Here is a 20,558-nt window from a genome sequence, read left to right on the forward strand (position 1 = left end):
GAGGAAGAGGCTGGCTACTGGGGACACCACTGAGATCCAGCCCAAAGCTGGCGGCCTGGAGAGAGAGCTGGGAGCAGCACTGCCTGGAGGCTGGATGAGAAAGTGGGAGGCAGGGCCAGGCTGGAGGCTGAGGGAGGGTCAGAGAAGGAGGCCAGGCCTCTGACACGAGGCCAGAGCAGTTAGTTTAGAACAGGGTTTCTTATTTCGGCACTGTGATGTTTTGGCCAGATAGTTCTTTGTCGTTGGGGGGCCTGTGCTGTGCATTGTAGGATGTTCAGTCGCATCTCTAGCTTCTATCCACTAGGTTGCCCAGTTGTGACAATCAAAAACGTCTCCAGACGTTGCCAAATGTCTCCTGGTTGGGGGGTGGGTGGCAAAATCCCCTCTCTGGTTGAGGACACGCAAGTCTATCCTGAGTGCACGATCACCTTATTTTTCAGTGAAGTCTTTGGACGAGGTGAAGGGCATGCTGACCCTGATAAACGGGAGGCCGAATGCCAGCACTTCGGGTGCGGGGAGGGGAGAGGGGCAGGCGAAGGTGTTTTCTGAGCCTGGTCCCGTGAGAACACCTGTCTCTGGTGTGGCCTTAGGCAGCTCTGCTGAGTAGCTCCCACTTGCCTGGCCAGGTCCATTCCCCTCTCCTCCACCCTGCCCTTCTCTCTGGAAGCCCACAGCTCCTGGCCGGTGCCCTCTCCTTCTGCTGCAGCTCTTGCTACTTCTGGAACAGCTCCTTCTTTTTGCTCCTTCAGGGCCTAGGGTGAAAGTGGCTTCCAGCTGTTGATCGTCTCCCTCCCCTGCCCGGGGAGGGGGGCGCTTCACCACATCCTTTATCCTGCCACACCTCTGCACAAAGTTCCTTCATTAAACTCTCTTCAATCAGCCCCTCTGAGCACGCCATCTGGGTCCTGCTGGGAGGCTGACTGATAGAGCAGTTTTAGATCCAAGCAGCCCTCTTGGAAGGAGGCAGGCTTGGCAGCCTCTCCCACCTACTGCTCTGCTATGTGTTATTGACGCTCTTTTGAAATGCATTAGCAACTCAGAAGTGGCCTTAAGGTCTGGGAATGTGATTAATCAAACAGCTAATTCTCCACATGAAAAATGCAGCATCAGAAAAGGCCCCCTTGCACACTCCTGGCTAATGATTAAAACCATCCTAATACAACCAGTGACTCACTATTACTGATCTGGGCCTGAGTGGGGAACAGGCTGAAGTTGGAGGCCCTGGTACCAGACCTGGCTACACAGCAGGCCTCCAAGAACACTCTATCACTTTGAGGCTTGATTTTCTGTTACTCCGGGATTGTGACTGGGATTGAATGGGCCTTGAGAAATGAGGGGAGATGACAGGAGTGAATGAAGCCCTTTGAGGGCTCTGCAGAGACTAAGGTCTAATTTACAGAGACACACTGGAGGGGATATTTATGATGACGTTAGCTAACATCAATTCAGAACTTATGGCACATTTTTAACCTGTGCTATCTTAACTTAAAAATTATTTATTAGACTTTGCCGGGTCTTAGTTGCAGCATATGGGATCTAGTTCCCTGACCAGGGATCAAACCCTGGCCCCTGCATTGGGAGCTTGGAGTCTTAGACACTGGACCACCAGGGAAGTCCCTATGCTATCTAAGTTTAATCTTTACAAGAAATTGGTACTATTTCCCCCTCATATTGTGAAGATAAGCCTTAGATTAAACTTATCAATGTCATATAGCTTGTATGTGGAGGAAGAAAGATTCAAACCTGGTGTGTCCAACTCCAGAATTCCTGTTCTAAACCACCAGAGATACTACCTGTGGGTAAGGAGCACTCTAGGGCTTACTAGGGTGTCTATCCTGAATCTCCTCTTCCTCCCACGTGAGAGGATAATAAATGGAATGTTAAGACAGACTCTTCATGTACATCCATTATGTGCCTGGCAGTGTGCAGACTCTGGGGATAAAAGTGTGATCGGGCCTCAAGTCTCCTGGAGCTTATTGTTGAGTGCAGGAATCGAGAAACCTTTTCGGTCAAATGTTAGATGGTAAATATTTGGGGCTTTGTGGATGATATGGTTTCTGTCACAACTACTTAACTGTGCCATTAAAGTGCAAAAACGGCCAGAGACAATATGTAAAGAAATGAACATCACTGTGTTCTATGTTTTTTGCCATGCTGTGAGACTTGTGGGATCTTGAGTCATTTCCTAGGCAGGTTGACAGGAAATCTAGGGGTCCCCAAGGAGAGAGGGGTCTGGAATTCTCAAGGAGGAAGAAAGGACAAACTTTTCACAGTCTTTGTAGACCAGGACCTGGGGACTGGAGTCGATGAAAATGAGAGGGTAACAGGCAGGAAGGCCAGGGGTCTCCAAATGGAGGAAATAGCCTGCAAGTGTCAGACATTTTTCTCTCTCTTAAGCGGCAGGAGGAAACAAACTAGCAATATTTTTTCCTTCTCTATACAAATTTAAAGGGAGGTTTCTCTTAAAATACTGTGTTGCCATAATGACACCTGGTTTATTCTTGAGCCTAGAGATAACCAATGCCTTTTTCTTATGGAAATGTTCGTCTTAAGCTATGCTAATATGCTATGCCTTTACCCCAAACCCTGTCTCCAAGTCGGTTCCGCAGCCTCTTGGCCCAGAACCTACTTGACAAACCAGTATGTTATACTCAGATACCGCCTCTTGGCCCAGAACCTACTTGACAAACCAGTATGTTATACTCAGATATGGTTCCCCTAATCTATGTAAATGAAACCATTTGTATGGTGGTCTGCCCTTCTTCAAGATTCAAGTTAATCATTTTATGGCCCAGGATAAACCATTTGGTGCCAAGATTATCCCAAAATGCATCTTATGGGTGAGGGGCCTGGTGCCATTCTGAATTTTAAGACACTCCTTTCTTTCATTAACAGACTGCTAGTGACTATATAACATCCAGCTGAAGACTAGCAGGGGGGTACTCTTTCTGCCCCCTTCTGATGCCTATGTCAGAAGCTTTCTCTATCTCCTTTATACTTTAATAAAACTTTATTACACAAAAGCTCTGAGCTATCAAGCCTCGTCTCTGGCCCTGGATTGAATTCTTCTCCTCCGGGGGCCAAGAATCCTGGTGTATTCTCGTGATTCAACAACAACCTTTCAATCTTAGCTCCCCGACCAGGTATCAGACATGGGTCCTGGCAGTCTTAGCACTGAGTCCTAATCACTGGACTGCCAGGAAAGTCCCTAAATTCTTTTTTTTTAATTTTATGTAATTTTCACATGTCACAGAATATTATTCTATAGTTTTAGAAAAACCGTTTAAGAATGTAAGTCATGAACTTGTAGGTTATACAAAGACAGGTGGTGAGAGGAATTTGTGCTACAAACCATAGCTTGCCTACTCCTGGTCTGATGGGAGGAGTACAAAACACTATGGCTTATTAGAAATCAGAGCAGCATTTACTTCTCAGTGAAGGGAAGTAAGTGGAGGGGAAGGGAAGTAAGTAAAGGGAAGGGAAGTGTCTGGAAGGGGCAAAAGGAGCTCCTGCAAGTGCTGACCAAGTTCTACTACGTGATCTAAGTCACAGTTACATGGTTACGACTTGTGATGATTCATCAACCAGTACACTTATGGTCTGTGCAGTTTTCTGTTCATCATAATTTGTAAAGAAAAAAAAAAAGTCTGCCATTCCAGTTCTACAAAGATCAAGCTATTAGCTACTGCAGTCACTCAGCAACAATGTTCCCTAAGGGGAATTCGCGATGGGGAAAAACAGCAATGTTCTGTGCTCTGTATGTTGCTGTTTTAGTCCCTAAATCATGTCTGACTTTGTTGGGACCCCGTGGACTGTAGCCCTCCAGGCTCCTCTGTCTATGGGATCACCCTGGCAAGAATACTGAAATGGGTTGCCTTTTCCTGCTCCAGGGGATCTTCCTAACCCAGGGTTCAAACTCATGTCTCCTGCACTGGCAGGTGGATTCTGTACCACTGATCCACCTGGGAAGCCCTGTGCTTTGGATATACTGGCCCCCAGATAGTTGTTATATAACTAACGAAAAATTCCACTGCCCCCAGATTCTTGCATCTTCCCATACATGGAAAAGCACTAAAATCATTAACTCAAGATGTCTGTTCTTTGTGGTTAACAGTAATCTTCTTATGCTTGATTACATGTTATTTCCAGTGAGAAAAAAAAGTTTATAAATATCCTGGCTCCTCCCTTACCTCTTTGAAGCACTGTCTCAGAGTAATCTGAGAGGCTGTCTTCCTGGGCAACAGTCCTCAGTAAGGTGCCAGAATAAAACCGAACTCACAACGTGCACATTGTGCATTATTCTTTCAGCTGACAACGTCAAATAAAAAGATAAGAACGATAAAGCAGTTTAATAAGTAATAAGGAGCTGGAGTGTTGAGGGGATAAAAACGGGCGCTAACCCTGCTTGGGAGACGACGGGTCAGGGAAGGCTTCTTCAAGGATGTGCCTGACAGGGCACTTGGGGCGGGGAGTGGGGGAGGCGGCATCACAAGTATTGGGTCAGATGTCACTAGGGCTGTATTTAAAAATACATCTTGTTCATTATGAATTTTTGCCTTAATCTTCATCTTTTAAAACATTGCATTACAATATTATTACCTCGATTTCTGAGGGTTTTGGCGCCCTCTTAAATTTTGCACTCCGGGCCAGTGCAAAATTCGCCTCCGTCTATTCCAGCTTGTTGGACGAGGGTGGGAGACCTGGTTCTGTCCTTAGTACGGAGGGCAAGACTCTCCTGCTGGTCCCTCATCTTTGTAAAGGGAAGGACCGTTACGCAACAAGGTCACTGAGGTTTAAAAATCTTCCTGGCACGACCCGGACTCACCTCGGCGGGGTCGGACCCTGTACAACGCGCCGGAGAAAGTGCCACAGGAAGACCCTTTTCCCAGACTTCCGGACTTCGTCTTTATTACCCAATGGGAGGGGAGGTGCGCTTGAACCCGGCTTGTGATTGGCTGGGACCGAAACGAACCGGGATAGGCTCTCAAAGGGGAACGGCGCCTTGCGTCATCAGCGAGCGACGCTCTAGAGGGAGCAGGTAAGTAAACTAAGCTCCTTTCTAATTGGCTCGCTCTTTCAGGACGGTTGAAACAGCAATGGGGATTTGCTCTCCTCTAAGTCTAGGCTCCAGATAATTGGAGAAAGGGTGAAGACGGGGGAGAAGTTTATTGCGTCACTTACTGCCCGGAAGTCCTGGGGGCCGAGCCTTCAGAGGAAGGGGGTGGGTCGGGGGTGCGGGCCTCTCCCTGTGGGGCGGTGGGGATAGAGCCACCACGCTGTTCGGTCCTGAAGCGTGGGAGGCGGGCTTGGGGGCGGGGTCGAACATGTGGGCGGGGCGCCAGAGGGCGGGCGGGTGGGCGGGGCGGGGGCGGGGCCAGGGAAAGGCCGGGGGCGGGGCCGGGCCCGGCGCGGGAGTGCGGGGCAGCCGGCAGAGTCTGGTCCCTGGGCTGGTTCCTCTTCCCAAGCATGGCTCCGCGCTGTTGGCGCTGGTGGCCCTGGTCGTCTTGGACTCGGACTCGGCTGCCTCCTTCCAGGAGCATCCAGAGTAGGAGCAGAGCGCCTCTAGGGCTGGGTGGGAGTTCGGGGAGGCCTGCGAACGATCCCGTGAGAAGTGGGAGCCAAGCCGGGGCAGGGCTGGAAAGGGGAGAGGGAGGGGACCAGGGCCGAGACTAGAGGGGTGCACTCATGTAGACGGAGTGGGGGCGGTGTCCAGGGGCAGATGACGGCCTGTGCGGCAAGGTGCGAGGCTGCTGGGGTGAGACAGGGGTCAACAAAGTGCGAAGGGGAGACCATGATGTCCACAGGCATGAGAAGGAGTGAATGAGGGGGATAAGGAGGTCTGTGGGGCAGGAGGAAAGTCTGAAACAGGGGTCTATATGGGTGATAGAGGGCTCTGTGGAAGGAGAGGAGTTAGAGGAGGTAAAACGGGGGATTGTGGGGAGATCCACAGGGACGAGATTGGGTGATGCCGGGTCTCTTGGAAGGTGTGGTATTCTAGCTGAGTGGGTTGGGAAAACTCAGTAAGAAAAATTAAGCAGTGCTGAGCAGTCCTGAGCACCACTTCAGGGGTGATGGGGAGTGTTGAGTAGGCCCTCTAAAGCGGGCTCTGGATGTGGCTGAGATGGGGGCTCTGGATGGACACACAACCTTTGGGGATTCAGATGGAATAAGGGACCCTGGCAAATGTCGAAGCTTCGAAGAAAAAGAGGAGGATGCATATGAGGGTGAAGCCTAGGAAACTCCATCTTCTCTTCGACATTTAAGTTGGGATTTGGCACAGGCGAGGGAGTCTTGTTCTGACCTTCCGCCCCCATCCCCCACCCTAGACTTCGGCCAGCACTTCTCCACACAGGAGCAGACCCCCCAGATCTGTGTGGTGGGCAGTGGCCCAGCTGGCTTTTACACGGCCCAGCACCTGCTAAAGGTAAGCCACTTCCCCCTGGTTCCTTTTCCCAAGATTCACCTGCTGCTTCAGTCCTAAGTGCAAGCCCCACTCCTTTGGGTTTTAAAAGCACTCCTGGATTCCTGATGGGGAAGAGGCTCCCAGCCCATCTGGACAGGACGCTTGTACATGCTTTGTCACCTGGGGCTCCCCACTCTAGGTCCTCAGCTCGGAGAGAAGTGTGTTTACCTCCTGGGTGGTGGTTCGTGGCAGACAGTTGGCTATGCTTTCCTGGCCAGATACTCCAGGGTTAGGGTTAGGGTTAGGTTACTCCAGACATGGAGGATAACTTTGTCCTGCCCCTCATCTTCCCTTCTTTCTCCTCTCTCTCCTCTCTGTTCCCAATATCCTGCATCTTGAGGCCACCCGCTCTTCTCAAGGCCCTCTGTAACGTTAGGCGCCTCACTGCACTCTCCTTGCCAATAGTTCCAGCCCTCCCCATGCCATGCTGTTTTTTCAGCCTGCTCTCCACTCCCCATCCTACCCCTTCCCCCCACCCCATGGCCAGAGTCTCAAGGTTTATAGTAGTAGCCTTGGCGGGCAGGGCCCCAAGGTTGCTGGTTACCCTTGAAACATCAGCAGGCCTTGGTGGGGCGGGAGTCGGGGATGGGAGAGGGGTGTGGGCGAGTTCAGCTGACTGAGACATAGGACAATGACCTTGCTGTGGAGAGAAAAGAGAAAGGATGAATATATTAATTATACACTCTACTTAAAAAGTAGGGTGATCAACCTTCCCAGTTTGTCTAGGGTGTGAGGCTTTCAGTCTTTTTTTTTTTTTTTTTTCTATTTCTCTTTTTTTTTTTTTCCCATCCTGAACCCTCCTCCCTCCCCCTCCCCATACCATCCCCCTGGGCCGTCCCAGCGCACCAGCCTCAAGCATCCAGCATCGTGCACTGAACCTGGACTGGCATCTCGTTTCATACATGACATTTCACATGTTTCAATGCCATTCTCCCAAATCTTCCCACCCTCTCCCTCTCCCACAGAGTCCATAAGACTGTTCTATACATCAGTGTCTCTTTTGCTGTCTCGTATACAGGGTTATCGTTACCATCTTTCTAAATTCCATATATATGCGTTAGTATACTGTATTTATGTTTTTCCTTCTGGCTTACTTCACTCTGTATAATAGGCTCCAGTTTCATCCACCTCATTAGAACTGATTCAAATGTATTCTTTTTAATGGCTGAGTAATACTCCATTGTGTATATGTACCATAGCTTTCTTATCCATTCATCTGCTGATGGACATCTAGGTTGCTTCCATGTCCTGGCTATTATAAACAGTGCTGCGATGAACATTGGGGTACACGTGTCTCTTTCTCTTCTGGTTTCCTCAGTGTGCATGCCCAGCAGTGGGATTGCTGGATCATAAGGCATTTCTATTTCCAGTTTTTTAAGGAATCTCCACACTATTCTCCATAGTGGCTGTACTAGTTTGCATTCCCACCAACAGTGTAAGAGGGTTCCCCTCTCTCCACACCCTCTCCAGCATTTATTATTTGTAGACTTTTGGATCGCAGCCATTCTGACTGGTGTGAAATGGTACCTCATAGTGGTTTTGATTTGCATTTCTCTGATAATGAGTGATGTTGAGCATCTTTTCATGTGTTTGTTAGCCATCTGTATGTCTTCTTTGGAGAAATGTCTATTTAGATCTTTGGCCCATTTTTTGATTGGGTCATTTATTTTTCTGGAGTTGAGCTGTAGGAGTTGCTTGTATATTTTTGAGATTAGTTGTTTGTCGGTTGCTTCATTTGCTATTATTTTCTCCCATTCTGAAGGCTGTCTTTTCACCTTGCTAATAGTTTCCTTTGATGTGCAGAAGCTTTTAAGTTTAATTAGGTCCCATTTGTTTATTTTTGCTTTTATTTCCAATATTCTGGGAGGTGGGTCATAGAGGATCCTGCTGTGATGTATGTCGGAAAGTGTTTTGCCTATGTTCTCCTCTAGGAGTTTTATAGTTTCTGGTCTTACGTTGAGATCTTTAATCCATTTTGAGTTTATTTTTGTATATGGTGTTAGAAAGTGTTCTAGTTTCATTCTTTTACAAGTGGTTGACCAGATTTCCCAGCACCACTTGTTAAAGAGATTGTCTTTAATCCACTGTATATTCTTACCTCCTTTGTCAAAGATAAGGTGTCCATATGTGCGTGGATTTATCTCTGGGCTTTCTATTTTGTTCCATTGATCTATATTTCTGTCTTTGTGCCAGTACCATACTGTCTTGATAACTGTGGCTTTGTAGTAGAGCCTGAAGTCAGGTAGGTTGATTCCTCCAGTTCCATTCTTCTTTCTCAAGATCGCTTTGGCTATTCGAGGTTTTTTGTATTTCCATACAAATTGTGAAATTATTTGTTCTAGCTCTGTGAAGAATACTGTTGGTAGCTTGATAGGGATTGCATTGAATCTATAAATTGCTTTGGGTAGTATACTCATTTTCACTATATTGATTCTTCCAATCCATGAACATGGTATATTTCTCCATCTATTAGTGTCCTCTTTGATTTCTTTCACCAGTGATTTATAGTTTTCTATATATAGGTCTTTAGTTTCTTTAGGTAGATATATTCCTAAGTATTTTATTCTTTTCGTTGCAATGGTGAATGGAATTGTTTCCTTAATTTCTCTTTCTGTTTTCTCATTATTAGTGTATAGGAATGCAAGGGATTTCTGTGTGTTGATTTTATATCCTGCAACTTTACTATAATCATTGATTAGTTCTAGTAATTTTCTGGTGGAGTCTTTAGGGCTTTCTATGTAGAGGATCATGTCATCTGCAAATAGTGAGAGTTTTACTTCTTCTTTTCCAATTTGGATTCCTTTTATTTCTTTTTCTGCTCTGATTGCTGTAGCCAAAACTTCCAAAACTATGTTGAATAGTAATGGTGAAAGTGGGCACCCTTGTCTTGTTCCTGACTTTAGAGGAAATGCTTTCAATTTTTCACCATTGAGGATAATGTTTGCTGTGGGTTTGTCATATATAGTTTTTATTATGTTGAGGTATGTTCCTTCTATTCCTGCTTTCTGGAGAGTTTTTATCATAAATGGGTGTTGAATTTTGTCAAAGGCTTTCTCTGCATCTATTGAGATAATCATATGGTTTTTGTTTTTCAATTTGTTAATGTGGTGTATTACATTGATTGATTTGCGGATATTGAAGAATCCTTGCATCCCTGGGATAAAGCCCACTTGGTCATGGTGTATGATCTTTTTAATGTGTTGTTGGATTCTGATTGCTAGAATTTTGTTTAGGATTTTTGCATCTATGTTCATCAGTGATATTGGCCTGTAGTTTTCTTTTTTTGTGGCATCTTTGTCAGGTTTTGGTATTAGGGTGATGGTGGCCTCATAGAATGAGTTTGGAAGTTTACCTTCCTCTGCAATTTTCTGGAAGAGTTTAAGCAGGATAGGTGTTAGCTCTTCTCTAAATTTTTGGTAGAATTCAGCTGTGAAGCCGTCTGGACCTGGGCTTTTGTTTGCTGGAAGATTTTTGATTACAGTTTCAATTTCCATGCTTGTGATGGGTCTGTTAAGGTTTTCTATTTCTTCCTGGTCGAGTTTTGGAAATAAAATGGACAACGAGGAAGAAATGGACAAATTCTTAGAAAAGTACAACTTTCCAAAACTCGGCTTTCAGTCTTAAAGCTGGGAGGGTCTTGGGGAGGCCAGGATGAGTTGGTCCCCCTGCCAGAAAGTGACCTAAGCTCACCTTCCAAGCAGCACAGGTAAAAGAGCTAATTACAGTGAAGTGACCAGTAAGAGCCTGGTAAGTGGGGTCAGCAGGAAAGTGCTTCCTGGAGAAGGTGTGTTTGAGTTGCACTGAAGGAGGCTCCCAGGCTCTGGAAAGGGGCTCCCACATGTGGGGCTTCATTACAGGCCAGTTTCCATGGGTTACGACAGACCTAGGCACTGGGAGGGAGACCAGGGATCTTCCACGGTTTGTGTAAGTGGAGCTGTGTGAGCAGAGCCTGAAATCTGGAGAGAGGGGCCTTCCAGGCAGAGTTCTCAGTGCCCCTAGTGTGAACAGAGGCTCTGCCCTGTGCCTACTTTCCCCGTGGGAGGTACTGGGGCTGGGCACCAGGGCCAGTTACAAGCTGGTCCCTGCCCACTGGGAGCTTCAGACTACCAGCTATGGTCCTGCGACAGGAACACGAGGCACATTTGGGACAGTGAAACTTAGCTGAGTCAGGCACTGTCTACACAGCATGTCCTCACAGCATCAAGACAACTTGTGAAGCAGGTGGCATGACTCTTGCTTCAGAGGTGAGAATGCTGAGGCTGAGTGAGCTGCCCAAGGCCCCACTGCTGAGCAGGGAAGGCCTGGTGGACTGAGCGTGGACTGTCCGATGGCAGAGCCTGCCCTTAAGGTCCACTCTGGGCCATTCAGTTATCAAGCACTGGACGCTGACATGATCCAGGACGGCTTGGCCCTGGGAACATGGGCATGAGCAGGACAGACGTGGTCGCCACGGTCAAGGACCTGACAGTCTACTTGGGGGGCTGTGGAGTAGAGAAGAGGGTTTACGTGATAGTCTAGGATTCTGATGGGTGAGGGGGCTCTGTGTACAGGTGGGACACCTAACCCAGCTGGAGGGGGTGATGTCCTTGATCTATTTCTAAAGGACAGAAGGAGGGGTGGGGGAGGAGGCCAGAGAGCCCCAGGCTCAGAGAACTAGCTGACAAACACCCAGAGGAAAGAGAATGCTGGTTTGGGGATGGGCGAGTTGGGGAGGTGGAAGGTGAGAGCAGAGGCTGGAGGAGGTGCGTGGGCCCAGGCGCCGGGGACCTGGGAGCCCCTGAGCAGGCTGGACTCTGGCAGTTTCTCTTGGTGCTGTCCATCCCCCTCTCTCCATCAGAGTCCCCTGGGGGACTGGTGAAAAGGCACATTTCTGGGCCTCCTTTCCACCTAATCAAGCCGTGACTGGGGCCCAGGAATCAACATTTGAAAACAGCATGCCTCCCTTTGTCCTGGGTGTGCAGTTGCCACAGGTGGTTGGCTTCACCAAAGGGTTTTGGGGGAGGGGGTTGAAAGCACCCTGATTTCGTTCTGGAGCTCTCTCTGCCTGCAGGGTGGGAGGCAGGGCTGGTGACCAGGAGAGCAGTGGGAGCCAGCCGCAGTGGGGAGGATGGGGGTCCAATTGGACATGGTCGAGGGGAGTCAGAGAGAAACCTCAGCTTCTGGCTCGGGGTGGAAGGAAGCCCAGGAGCAGAGGGGAAGAGGTTTGGGGGAAGGGGACTGGCTTCCATCCGGATCGGTGTTTGGTGTCTCGGGTGAGCTGTTCAGGGGTCTCAGGCTTGGTAGGAGGGCTGGGCAGAAGCGAGGAGAATGTCATCAGTAAGTCCACAGGAATTTGAGATCATAGGAGGGAGTGATGACACCTCCCCAGGGAGTGTCCTGGGCAAGGGGAGGGGGTCTCAGATTGGAAGAACCTCCGAGAATATTCTTGTTAGAGAAGGAATAGAGCAAAGAGGACCTGGGAAAGAACAGCCAGAGGGATTGAGGGACGGGGGAGAGCTAGGAGGCACCAGTGGTAAAGAACCCGCCTGCCAAACAGGAGACACAAGAGATGAGGGTTCGATCCCCGGGTCGGGAAGATCCCCTGGAGGAGGAAATGGCAACCCACTCCAGTATTCTTGCCTAGAGAATCCCATGGACGAAGGAGCCTGGTGGGCTACAGGTGGGGTCCCAAAGAATCACGACTGAATCGACTTAGCACTCATGTGAGAGCTAGGAAGGAGTAGCTTCCTGGAAGAGGAGTCCGGTCCTGTGGGAGAACCAGTGAACAGGTCCAGCGGGTTTGGTCTTATGGAGGTGGCCTTGGAAAGGGCCCTGTGACCTGGAGGGAAGGCTCCAAGCTGGAAAGAAGGAAAGATAAGATGGGAAGGCAGATAGTGTATACTATTGACCTCCAGCCTAAGCAGTTTGAACCTTGTCCTGAGGCCGGGCAGCCAGGGAAGGTTCGTGAGCCAGGCAGTGAGACTCAGCCACCACAACTGCAGTGATGGTAACAGCTTTTGATTGAACACTCGCAGTGGATCTCGCCCGGGGCTGAGGGTGCAGGCCTTGCTCATTGCATCTGGAGCATCACGCCAGAAGGAATGTTCCGTGGTCCAGAGAAGTTAAGAATCATTCCAGCAGCACAGAGTCAGATAGTGGTGGCGCTGGGTCAGCTCCCGCGGCTGTTGACTCCAAAACTTCAGCTCTTCAAGGGCAGAGTGAGGTCGGTGGGGTGGAGGGAGGTGGTTCTAGTACCGCCTGTGGATGGCACGGATGGGGAGAGTCAGCAGGCACGGTGGGCAGTCGGGGGGCCTGGACCTGGACACAGGCAGTGGGCTTCCCAGGTGGCGCTAGTGGTCAAGAACCTGCCTGTCACGGCAGGAGACAAGAGACATGGGTTTGATCCCTGGGTCGGGAAGATCCCCTGGAGGAGGAAATGGCAACCCACTCCAGTATTCTTGCCTGGAGAATTCCATGGACAGAAAAGCCTGGTGGGCCACAGTCCATGGGGTTGCAAAGAGTTGGACTGAACGACTGAGCACACACACAGGTATAAGTTTCCAAGTGTGGGTCTCAGGTCATCCACAGGCTGGGCATTTCTAGAAGTGTCAAAGGGTTCTAGGACAGGGTTGTGTGTCACGCCTGACCAAATAGATGGAGAAGCTCTCCTGATACAGCTCCAGAGGAGGGAAAACTGCTGCCTTCTTCGGCTGGCCAACAGTCTCGCCGTCTCAATGGGCTGGTGGTCCTTGAAATCAGGCCTTGGCTGCCCTGGCTCTGGACTGCCCATCCCTCTAGTCTGGCTCTCTAGGCAGGTGAGGACAGATGGGCCTTTCTCTCTCCTGTGTCCTCAGCCCACTGAGTGGGCCTGTCCTGCTTTGCCCCGGGAAGGGCAGACTTAGCCTCTGCTTCAACCCCACCAGGGCTTCCCAGGAGGCCTGCCCATGCAGGAAATGTAGGCGATGTGGGTTCCATCCTTGGGTCAGGAAGATCCCCTAGAGGAGGAAACGGCAACCCACTCCAGTATTCTTGCCTGAAGAATCCCATGGACAGAGGAGCCTGGCAGGCTACGGTCCACGGGTTGCAAAGAGTCAGCCACGGCTAAAGCGACTTAGCATGCAAGACACTTGGCCCCACCAGCTGCTGCTCTCTCCCCCAGCACCACTCCCGGGCCCACGTGGATATCTACGAGAAACAGCTGGTGCCCTTCGGCCTGGTGCGCTTTGGCGTGGCGCCTGACCACCCCGAGGTCAAGGTGGGTGTCTCTGGGTTCAGACCGGGGGTTAAGAGACTTTGGTCAAGATACTGGAGGGGGAGGGAGGCTCCTGGACCTCATGGGATGACCCCAGGCTCTCTGGAGGGGGCGACACCCTGGACACTGTGGGGTGAGGGTGGCATTGCCATGGGCCCTGGCTCTGCCCCACCCTCTAACCCCCCACCCTGGGCCTGGCAGAATGTTATCAACACCTTTACCCAGACGGCCCGCTCTGACCGCTGTGCCTTCTACGGCAACGTGGAGGTGGGCAGGGATGTGACTGTGCAGGAGCTGCGGGACGCCTACCACGCCGTGGTGCTGGTGAGTGCAGGCGCGTGGGCGGGGGAGGGGGCGGCTGGGGGGACGCTATGGGGAAGGAGCTGCAAGGAGGCCAGTGGGAGCCTGGGCGCTGGGCTGCCTGGCCCCTTAGCTGCCGCTGAGGCCTCTGGTTCTGTCCTCAGAGCTATGGGGCAGAGGACCATCAGGCCCTGGATATCCCTGGTGAGGAGTTGCCCGGTGTGTTCTCGGCCCGGGCCTTTGTGGGCTGGTACAATGGGCTTCCTGAGAACCGGGAGGTGAGTTTGGGGAGCCTTCTCCCGGCCTCTTCCTCCCCACTCCTCCGCTAGCTCTTGGCTCCCACAGCTGGGGGAAGGGGCAGCCACAGACCTGGGAGGCGGCTGGTGAGATGAGATATGAAGCATCAGGCTGGCCGAGGTGGGGAGGCTTCTGGGAAGAGGGAGTGATGGGTGGTGGGGGTGGGACCTGGGTTGAAACTCTGAGCGCAGAGGAGCCTGAGGCTATGCCTGGGGATGGGGCATGAGGCTGAGGTCAGCCTGACTGAGGCCCAGGCTGGGTGAGCCTCATCCCGACCTCTGTCCCCTAGCTGGCCCCGGACCTGAGCTGTGACACAGCCGTGATTCTGGGGCAGGGGAATGTGGCTCTGGACGTGGCCCGGATCCTGCTGACCCCCCCCGACCACCTGGAGGTGAGTGGGTAGATCATGGGCTGGAAGGGTGGGAGTTGGGGGTTACACCAAGGAGAGGAGGCCCCTGTCTACAGGGTTTGGGCCTCGTCCCTCCAGCCTGAACTCAGTGCCTGCTTCCCCACGTGCCGGGGCAGGGGCCTTCTAAAAGGCAGCTCTGCTGCTGCTGCTGCTGCTAAGTCGCTTCAGTCGTGTCCAACTCTGTGCAACCCGAGACGGCAGCCCACCAGGCTCCCCGTCCCTGGGATTCTCCAGGCAAGAACACTGGAGTGGGTTGCCATTTCCTTCTCCAATGCAGGAAAGTGAAAAGTGAAAGTGAAGTCGCTCAGTTGTGTCCGACTTTTAGCGACCCCATGGACTGCAGCCCACCAGGCTCCTCCGTCCATGGGATTTTCCAGGCAAGAGTACTGGAGTGGGGTGCCATTGCCTTCTCCGAAAAGGCAGCTTTACCTCACGCCATTTCCTCATCACTTTCTGCACTACGTAGGCTTTTTAAAAGGAAAAGTTCTCAGTGTGCACACACCCCTCCCCCGCTCAGAACCCTCTCATCATGCCTCCTATATGTGCACGTGCGTGCTACATCGCTAAATCGTGTCCGACTCTTTGCGACCCAACGACTGTAGCCCACTAGGCAGCTCTGTCCATGGGATTCTCCAGGCGAGAATAACTGGAGTGGGTTGCCATGCCCTCCTCCAGGGGAAGTGAAAGTCGCTCAGTCATGTCTGACTCATTGCGTCTGTATAGTCCATGGAATTCTCCAGGCCAGAACATGGAGTGGGTAGCCTTTCCCTTCTCCAGGGGATCTTCCAGACCCAGGGATCAAACCCAGGCCTCGCGCACTGCAGGTGGATTCACCTTTAATTAATTTTTGAAAATAATTTCAGTTAGTTTATTTTTGGCTGTGCTGGGTCTTTGTTGCTGGGCAGGCATTTCTCCAGCTGCATTGAGCAGGGCCTACTCTCTGGTCGTGGTGCGAGGGTCTCATCGCGGTGGCTTCTCTTGTCTCAGAGCACAGGCTGGAGGGTGCGCGGGCTTCGCTAGTTGCAGCTCCCGGGCTCTAGAGCACAGGCTCAGTAGTAGTGGCGCGCAGGCTTAGTTGCTCCAGGGCACGTGGGATCTTCCCGGATCAGGAATTGAACCCACGTCTCCTGCAGCAGCAGGCGGATTCTTTATTACTGACCACCAGGGAAACTCACCTGTATTCATCTTTTAGCTCTCGGTTCAGTTGTCCCTTCCTCCAGGAAGCCTTCCAGGACCGTCCTGAATGGGTCTGCCTCCCCTCCTTCCGTGGGCTCGGCTACTGTTTGTTTCAGAGCATGTTGTCACCACCACAGTGTTACACTTATTAGTGAATATTCGATAAGCCTCTCTCCCCCAGATCAGAAGCTCTGTGTGGCCGGCACCGTGTCTCTTTTGTTCTCCATTGACCCTGCCTGCTATGCCCCTTGCACACTTGGTAAACACTTGTTGAATGACGATCGTCAGCCTGGTTTGCTACTCAGTTCAGTTCAGTCACTGAGTCGTGACCGACTCTGCAACCCCGTGGACTGCAGTACGCCAGGCTTCCCTGTCCATCACCAGCTCCCGGAGCTTGCTCAAACTCATGTCCGTCTAGTTGATGATGCCATCCAACCATCTCATCCTCTCATCCTCTGTCGTCCCCTTCTCCTCCTGCCTTCAATCTTTCCCAGCATCAGGGTCTTTTCCAAGGAGTCAGTTCTTTGCATCAGGTGGCCAAAGTATTGGAGTTTCAGCTTCAGCATCAGTCCTTCCAAAGAATATTTAGGACTGATCTCCTTCAGAATGGACTGGGGATCTCCTTGCAATCCAAGGGACTCTGAAGAGTCTTCTCCAAAACCACAGTTCAAAAGCATCAATTCTTCCACGCTCAGCTTTCTTTATAGTCCAACTCTCACATCCATATATTACTACTGGAAAAACCATAGCTTTGACTAGACGGACCTTTGTTGGCAAAGTAATGTCTCTGCTTTTTAATATGCTGTCCAGGTTTATCATAGCTTTTCTTCCAAGGAGCAAGCATCTTTTAATTTCATGACTGCAGTCACCATCTGCAGTGATTTGGGAGCCCAAGAAAATAAAGTCTGTCACTGTTTCCATTGTTTCCCCATCTGTTTACCATGAAGGGATGGGACGGGTTTGCTGCTAGTTGGAACCATTTGCAGAATTGGCGGCAGTGCTCTGTCTGGCCACCAGAGGGGACAGTGTTGCCATTTCAGGCTGCCAACCTTCTCACCACCCAGGGCCTGGACACCAGCAAATGGAGAGTCCCCTTCTATTGTCGTTTTCCAGTGACTTTAAGGTCCTCCTTTTGTGCCAGAAAACGGACATCACTGAGGCCGCCCTGGGAGCCCTGAGACAGAGTCGGGTGAAGACGGTGTGGATCGTGGGCCGACGTGGACCCCTACAAGTGGCCTTCACCATAAAGGTGCTGGGGTCTGAGGGCCAGGGGCCAGGGTCCCTTGGGAGGCGTGGCATGGCAGAGCTGCCCAGGGTGGACGAGGGGGAGCCAGGCAGGGCCCCCAGGGGCCCAGTGCCTTCCGTGGTGGTGGGTGGTGGTGGTGTCTCCCCTGGGCTGGGTTCTGGGGTGGGCTCAGGAGTGGACAGCGCTCTGGACCTGACCCTCTCGCCCACTCCCCACTCCCACCCCCAAGGAGCTTCGGGAGATGATTCAGTTACCAGGAACTCGGCCCATGTTGGATCCTGCGGATTTCTTGGGTCTCCAGGACAGAATCAAGGGTGAGGGGCCCTGGCCTGGCTCCCCAGCTCACTAGGAGGGGATGGTCTAGGTCAGAGAGGGCTGGGGGGAGGGCATGTGGGGAGAGGGCTGGAACCCAGACACGCCCTGGAATGTCCTGCGTTGCTAACAGAGGCCGCTCGCCCGAGGAAGCGGCTGATGGAACTGCTGCTTCGAACAGCCACGGAGAAGCCAGGGGTGGAGGAGGCTGCCCGCCGGGCATCAGCCTCCCGTGCCTGGGGCCTCCGCTTCTTCCGAAGCCCGCAGCAGGTCCTGCCCTCGCCAGATGGGCGGCGGGCGGCAGGCATCCGCCTGGCAGTCACCAGACTGGAGGTGAGTCTCCTGTTCCCCAAAGACATCCCCGTTCTCAAGTCTCCCTACCCCCCAGCCTGGTGTTTCTCACACTCTACCCACAGGGCATTGGAGAGGCCACCCGGGCAGTGCCCACTGGGGATGTGGAGGACCTCCCCTGTGGGCTGGTGCTGAGCAGCATTGGGTATAAGAGCCGCCCCATCGACCCCAGTGTGCCCTTTGACCCCAAGCTCGGGGTCGTCCCCAATATGGAGGGCCGGGTTGTGGATGTGCCAGGTGAGAGGGCGTGGCGGGGGGACAGGGAGGCTCGTGTCTCTCAGGGCTGTTTCACATTCATTCCTTCATCAGGTGACATGTGCTAGGAAACTGTTCTGAGTCAGGCTCATGACTCAGCCCCACCCACCTCCTGGCCCTACGAGAAGTCCCCAGTGTAGCTGAGACGCCCACTCGTATGTCTGGTTATTAAATCGGTCAGGGTGCTGAGGCCTGCTCTGGGCTAGGCCAGGGCCGAGACTAGAGGTTAAGCAGCAGCTTAATCCTCATCCTCTGCAAGTTAGCAGTCTGGTTAAGTACCCACATGTGCACTGCACTCAGTTGCTTAGTCCTGTCCCACCCTTTGTGACCCCATGGACTGTAGCCCACCAGGCTCCTCTGTCCACAGGGATTCTCTGGGCAAGAATGCTGGAGTGGGTTACCATACCCTCCTCCAGGGGATCGTCTCAACCCAGGGATCAAACCCAGGTCTCCCGCATTGCAGGTGGATTCTTTAATGTCTGAGCCACCAGGGAAGCCCAAAAAACCACATACCTATCTAGTTATTAATTTAGTCAGTGTTTACTGAGAGCCTACTGAAGCAAGGTGACAGGACCCAGCTCCTCTGGGGAACGCCAAGATGCAGCGACACTAAGGTGTAAGGTGGGGGGTGGTGCGTGCTGAGAACACCTGGGTGTGTTGGGGGAGACTGAGGGCAGTGGCAGCAGACGAGTGGGCCCCGCTGATGGGTGCTGGGGGCCATCCTCCTAGCATGTGTGTCCTGGGGCTCAGGCTTGCCAGGGTGTCCAGCCCACTCCCCATGCCTTCACCCTCTGTCACCCCCACACCCCCAGGCCTCTACTGCAGCGGCTGGGTGAAGCGGGGACCCACAGGTGTCATCACCACCACCATGACCGACAGCTTCCTCACCGGCCAGATTCTGCTACAGGACCTGAAGGCCGGGCACCTGCCGTCTGGCCCCAGGCCGGGCTCTGCATTCATCAAGGCCCTGCTGGACAGCCGAGGTCTGGGCCCCGTGTGAGCTCCCAGGAGGTTGGGGGGGGGTGTCTGGGGGAGGTCCCTGGGCCCGAAGGGGGCTGCTCCCCACTGGGGCAGGGGAGCAGGTAGAGGCCCTGAGCCATCTTCCCTCTGCCGCAGGGGTCTGGCCCGTGTCTTTCTCGGACTGGGAGAAACTGGATGCTGAGGAGGTGTCCCGGGGCCAGGCCTCGGGGAAGCCCAGAGAGAAGCTGCTGGATCCTCAGGAGATGCTGCGGCTGCTGGGGCACTGAGCCCAGATCCCAGCCCCGCTGGGTGCAGAGAGGAGGGTGAGCCCAGATCCCAGCCCTGCTCAGAGAAGAGAGGAGGCGCGCTGGACAGCGGAGAGGCGTCGGGGTCAGCCTGAGCGGGACTCTGCACCCCAGCTGCGTCGTCTGCCCGTCCTGGCATACAGCCCTGGCTGCCTCTTCTCCAGGGGCGTGGGAGCACTTTCTGGAGCCAGAAGGTCACTCCTGCCAGTGTGGGTACCTTTCAGCAAGGAGATAACCTTAGTTAGGGATGGAGGCAGATACAGGCTGACCTCCGTCCCTCCTGTCTCTCTCCTGCTGGACTGTGGAGGGTCCCCAGGTCAGGAATATGCTGGAAATAAAGCACCTGCCACCTAGAGTCACTGGTTCGTGTGCGCGACTTCTTTCGAGGCCCAGGGTCACCTTCGGGCCGCAGCTCCCCTCCGGTCGCCAGGTGGCGCTGCAGAGCCAGCTCCCTGCCCCCGGGGGGGCCGGTGGGGGGTTTTGGCAGCCCCGCTTCGCGCCCACCAGTCTTCCCAGCTCGGCCCTGCTGGTGCGGCCGGCCTGCCTTCTGCCCGCCCTGCAAGCACCCTGTGACCCCAGCCTGTCCGCTCCGCTCGCCCTCCTGTCGGGTCCCCGTCCCTGGTTGTCTCCAGCATAACCAAGTGCAAGACAAAAAGTGGGAGCCAGGGCGCCGGGTGGCGCTTGCCCCACGCGTCCCTGTGGCCCCTCGGACTTGCCGGGGTCCCCCGCTCTCTCATTCCCAATGCCTCCCCGCCTTGTTGCTTTCCAGCCAGATAGGTCTTTGAAAAATAGCACCCCGGTGTCCCTAGCGTGTTCATCATCTTTTTACCAGCCCCCCAAGCTGCCGGCCTCACTTTACAGACCAGGGGGGAATCCTCGAAATTAACCAGCCCAAGGTCACACACCCACTGAGCCTGGGGCTCGAACCCAGGGCTGCGGGCAGCCTGTTTTCTCCGAGGCCGTAGGGTCTGGGGACATGGGGAGAAGGGACACGCCGGTGGGGTGGGCCGGCCGGGGCGGGGCGGAGGCGGCGGGCCCCGGTGGGGCGGGCCCGCGCGGGTGGCGGCGGCGGCGGCCAGCGCTCCGACACAGCCGGCTGGCGAGCCCCGGGAGCCGGAGGCGCGGCGCGCCGCCCAGCCCGGGACGGAACCCGGCGCCGAGCGGGCCACGGGAGGGGCGCGGGGCGCGGGGCGTGGGGGCGGGCCCGGTCCCAGCCCGGCAGGCCGCGCCACGGGCTCCGGCCCCGCAGGCGC

At 53.3% G+C, this 20,558-nt stretch overlaps 1 protein-coding gene across 1 annotated transcript; it reads left to right on the forward strand.

The window, feature by feature from the left end:
• Positions 1–5,380: 5,380 nt before the first annotated feature.
• Positions 5,381–19,660, forward strand: FDXR (ferredoxin reductase). The gene is made up of 12 exons (XM_061392895.1): positions 5,381–5,545; positions 6,327–6,424; positions 13,602–13,697; positions 13,896–14,018; positions 14,159–14,272; positions 14,581–14,682; positions 17,018–17,125; positions 17,352–17,436; positions 17,568–17,767; positions 17,851–18,022; positions 18,853–19,023; positions 19,157–19,660. Exons 1-12 carry the CDS (start codon positions 5,467–5,469, stop codon positions 19,285–19,287), a joined length of 1,479 nt encoding a protein of 492 aa, XP_061248879.1. The 5' UTR covers positions 5,381–5,466; the 3' UTR covers positions 19,288–19,660.
• Positions 19,661–20,558: the final 898 nt, after the last annotated feature.

Source organism: Bos javanicus, chromosome 19 (assembly GCF_032452875.1).
Source record: "Bos javanicus breed banteng chromosome 19, ARS-OSU_banteng_1.0, whole genome shotgun sequence".
Classification (NCBI taxonomy): Eukaryota; Metazoa; Chordata; class Mammalia; order Artiodactyla; family Bovidae; genus Bos; species Bos javanicus.

What these genes read in the sequence shown, in the direction of transcription:
- FDXR (XM_061392895.1), top strand. Translation starts at nt 5,467, where the DNA reads ATGGCTCCGCGCTGTTGGCGCTGGTGGCCCTGGTCGTCTTGGACTCGG. An exon ending in GGCTTCCTGAGAACCGGGAG is followed by an intron (nt 14,273 to 14,580) that starts GTGAGTTTGGGG and finishes TCTGTCCCCTAG; the next exon opens with CTGGCCCCGGACCTGAGCTG. An exon ending in TGGCAGTCACCAGACTGGAG is followed by an intron (nt 17,768 to 17,850) that starts GTGAGTCTCCTG and finishes CTCTACCCACAG; the next exon opens with GGCATTGGAGAGGCCACCCG.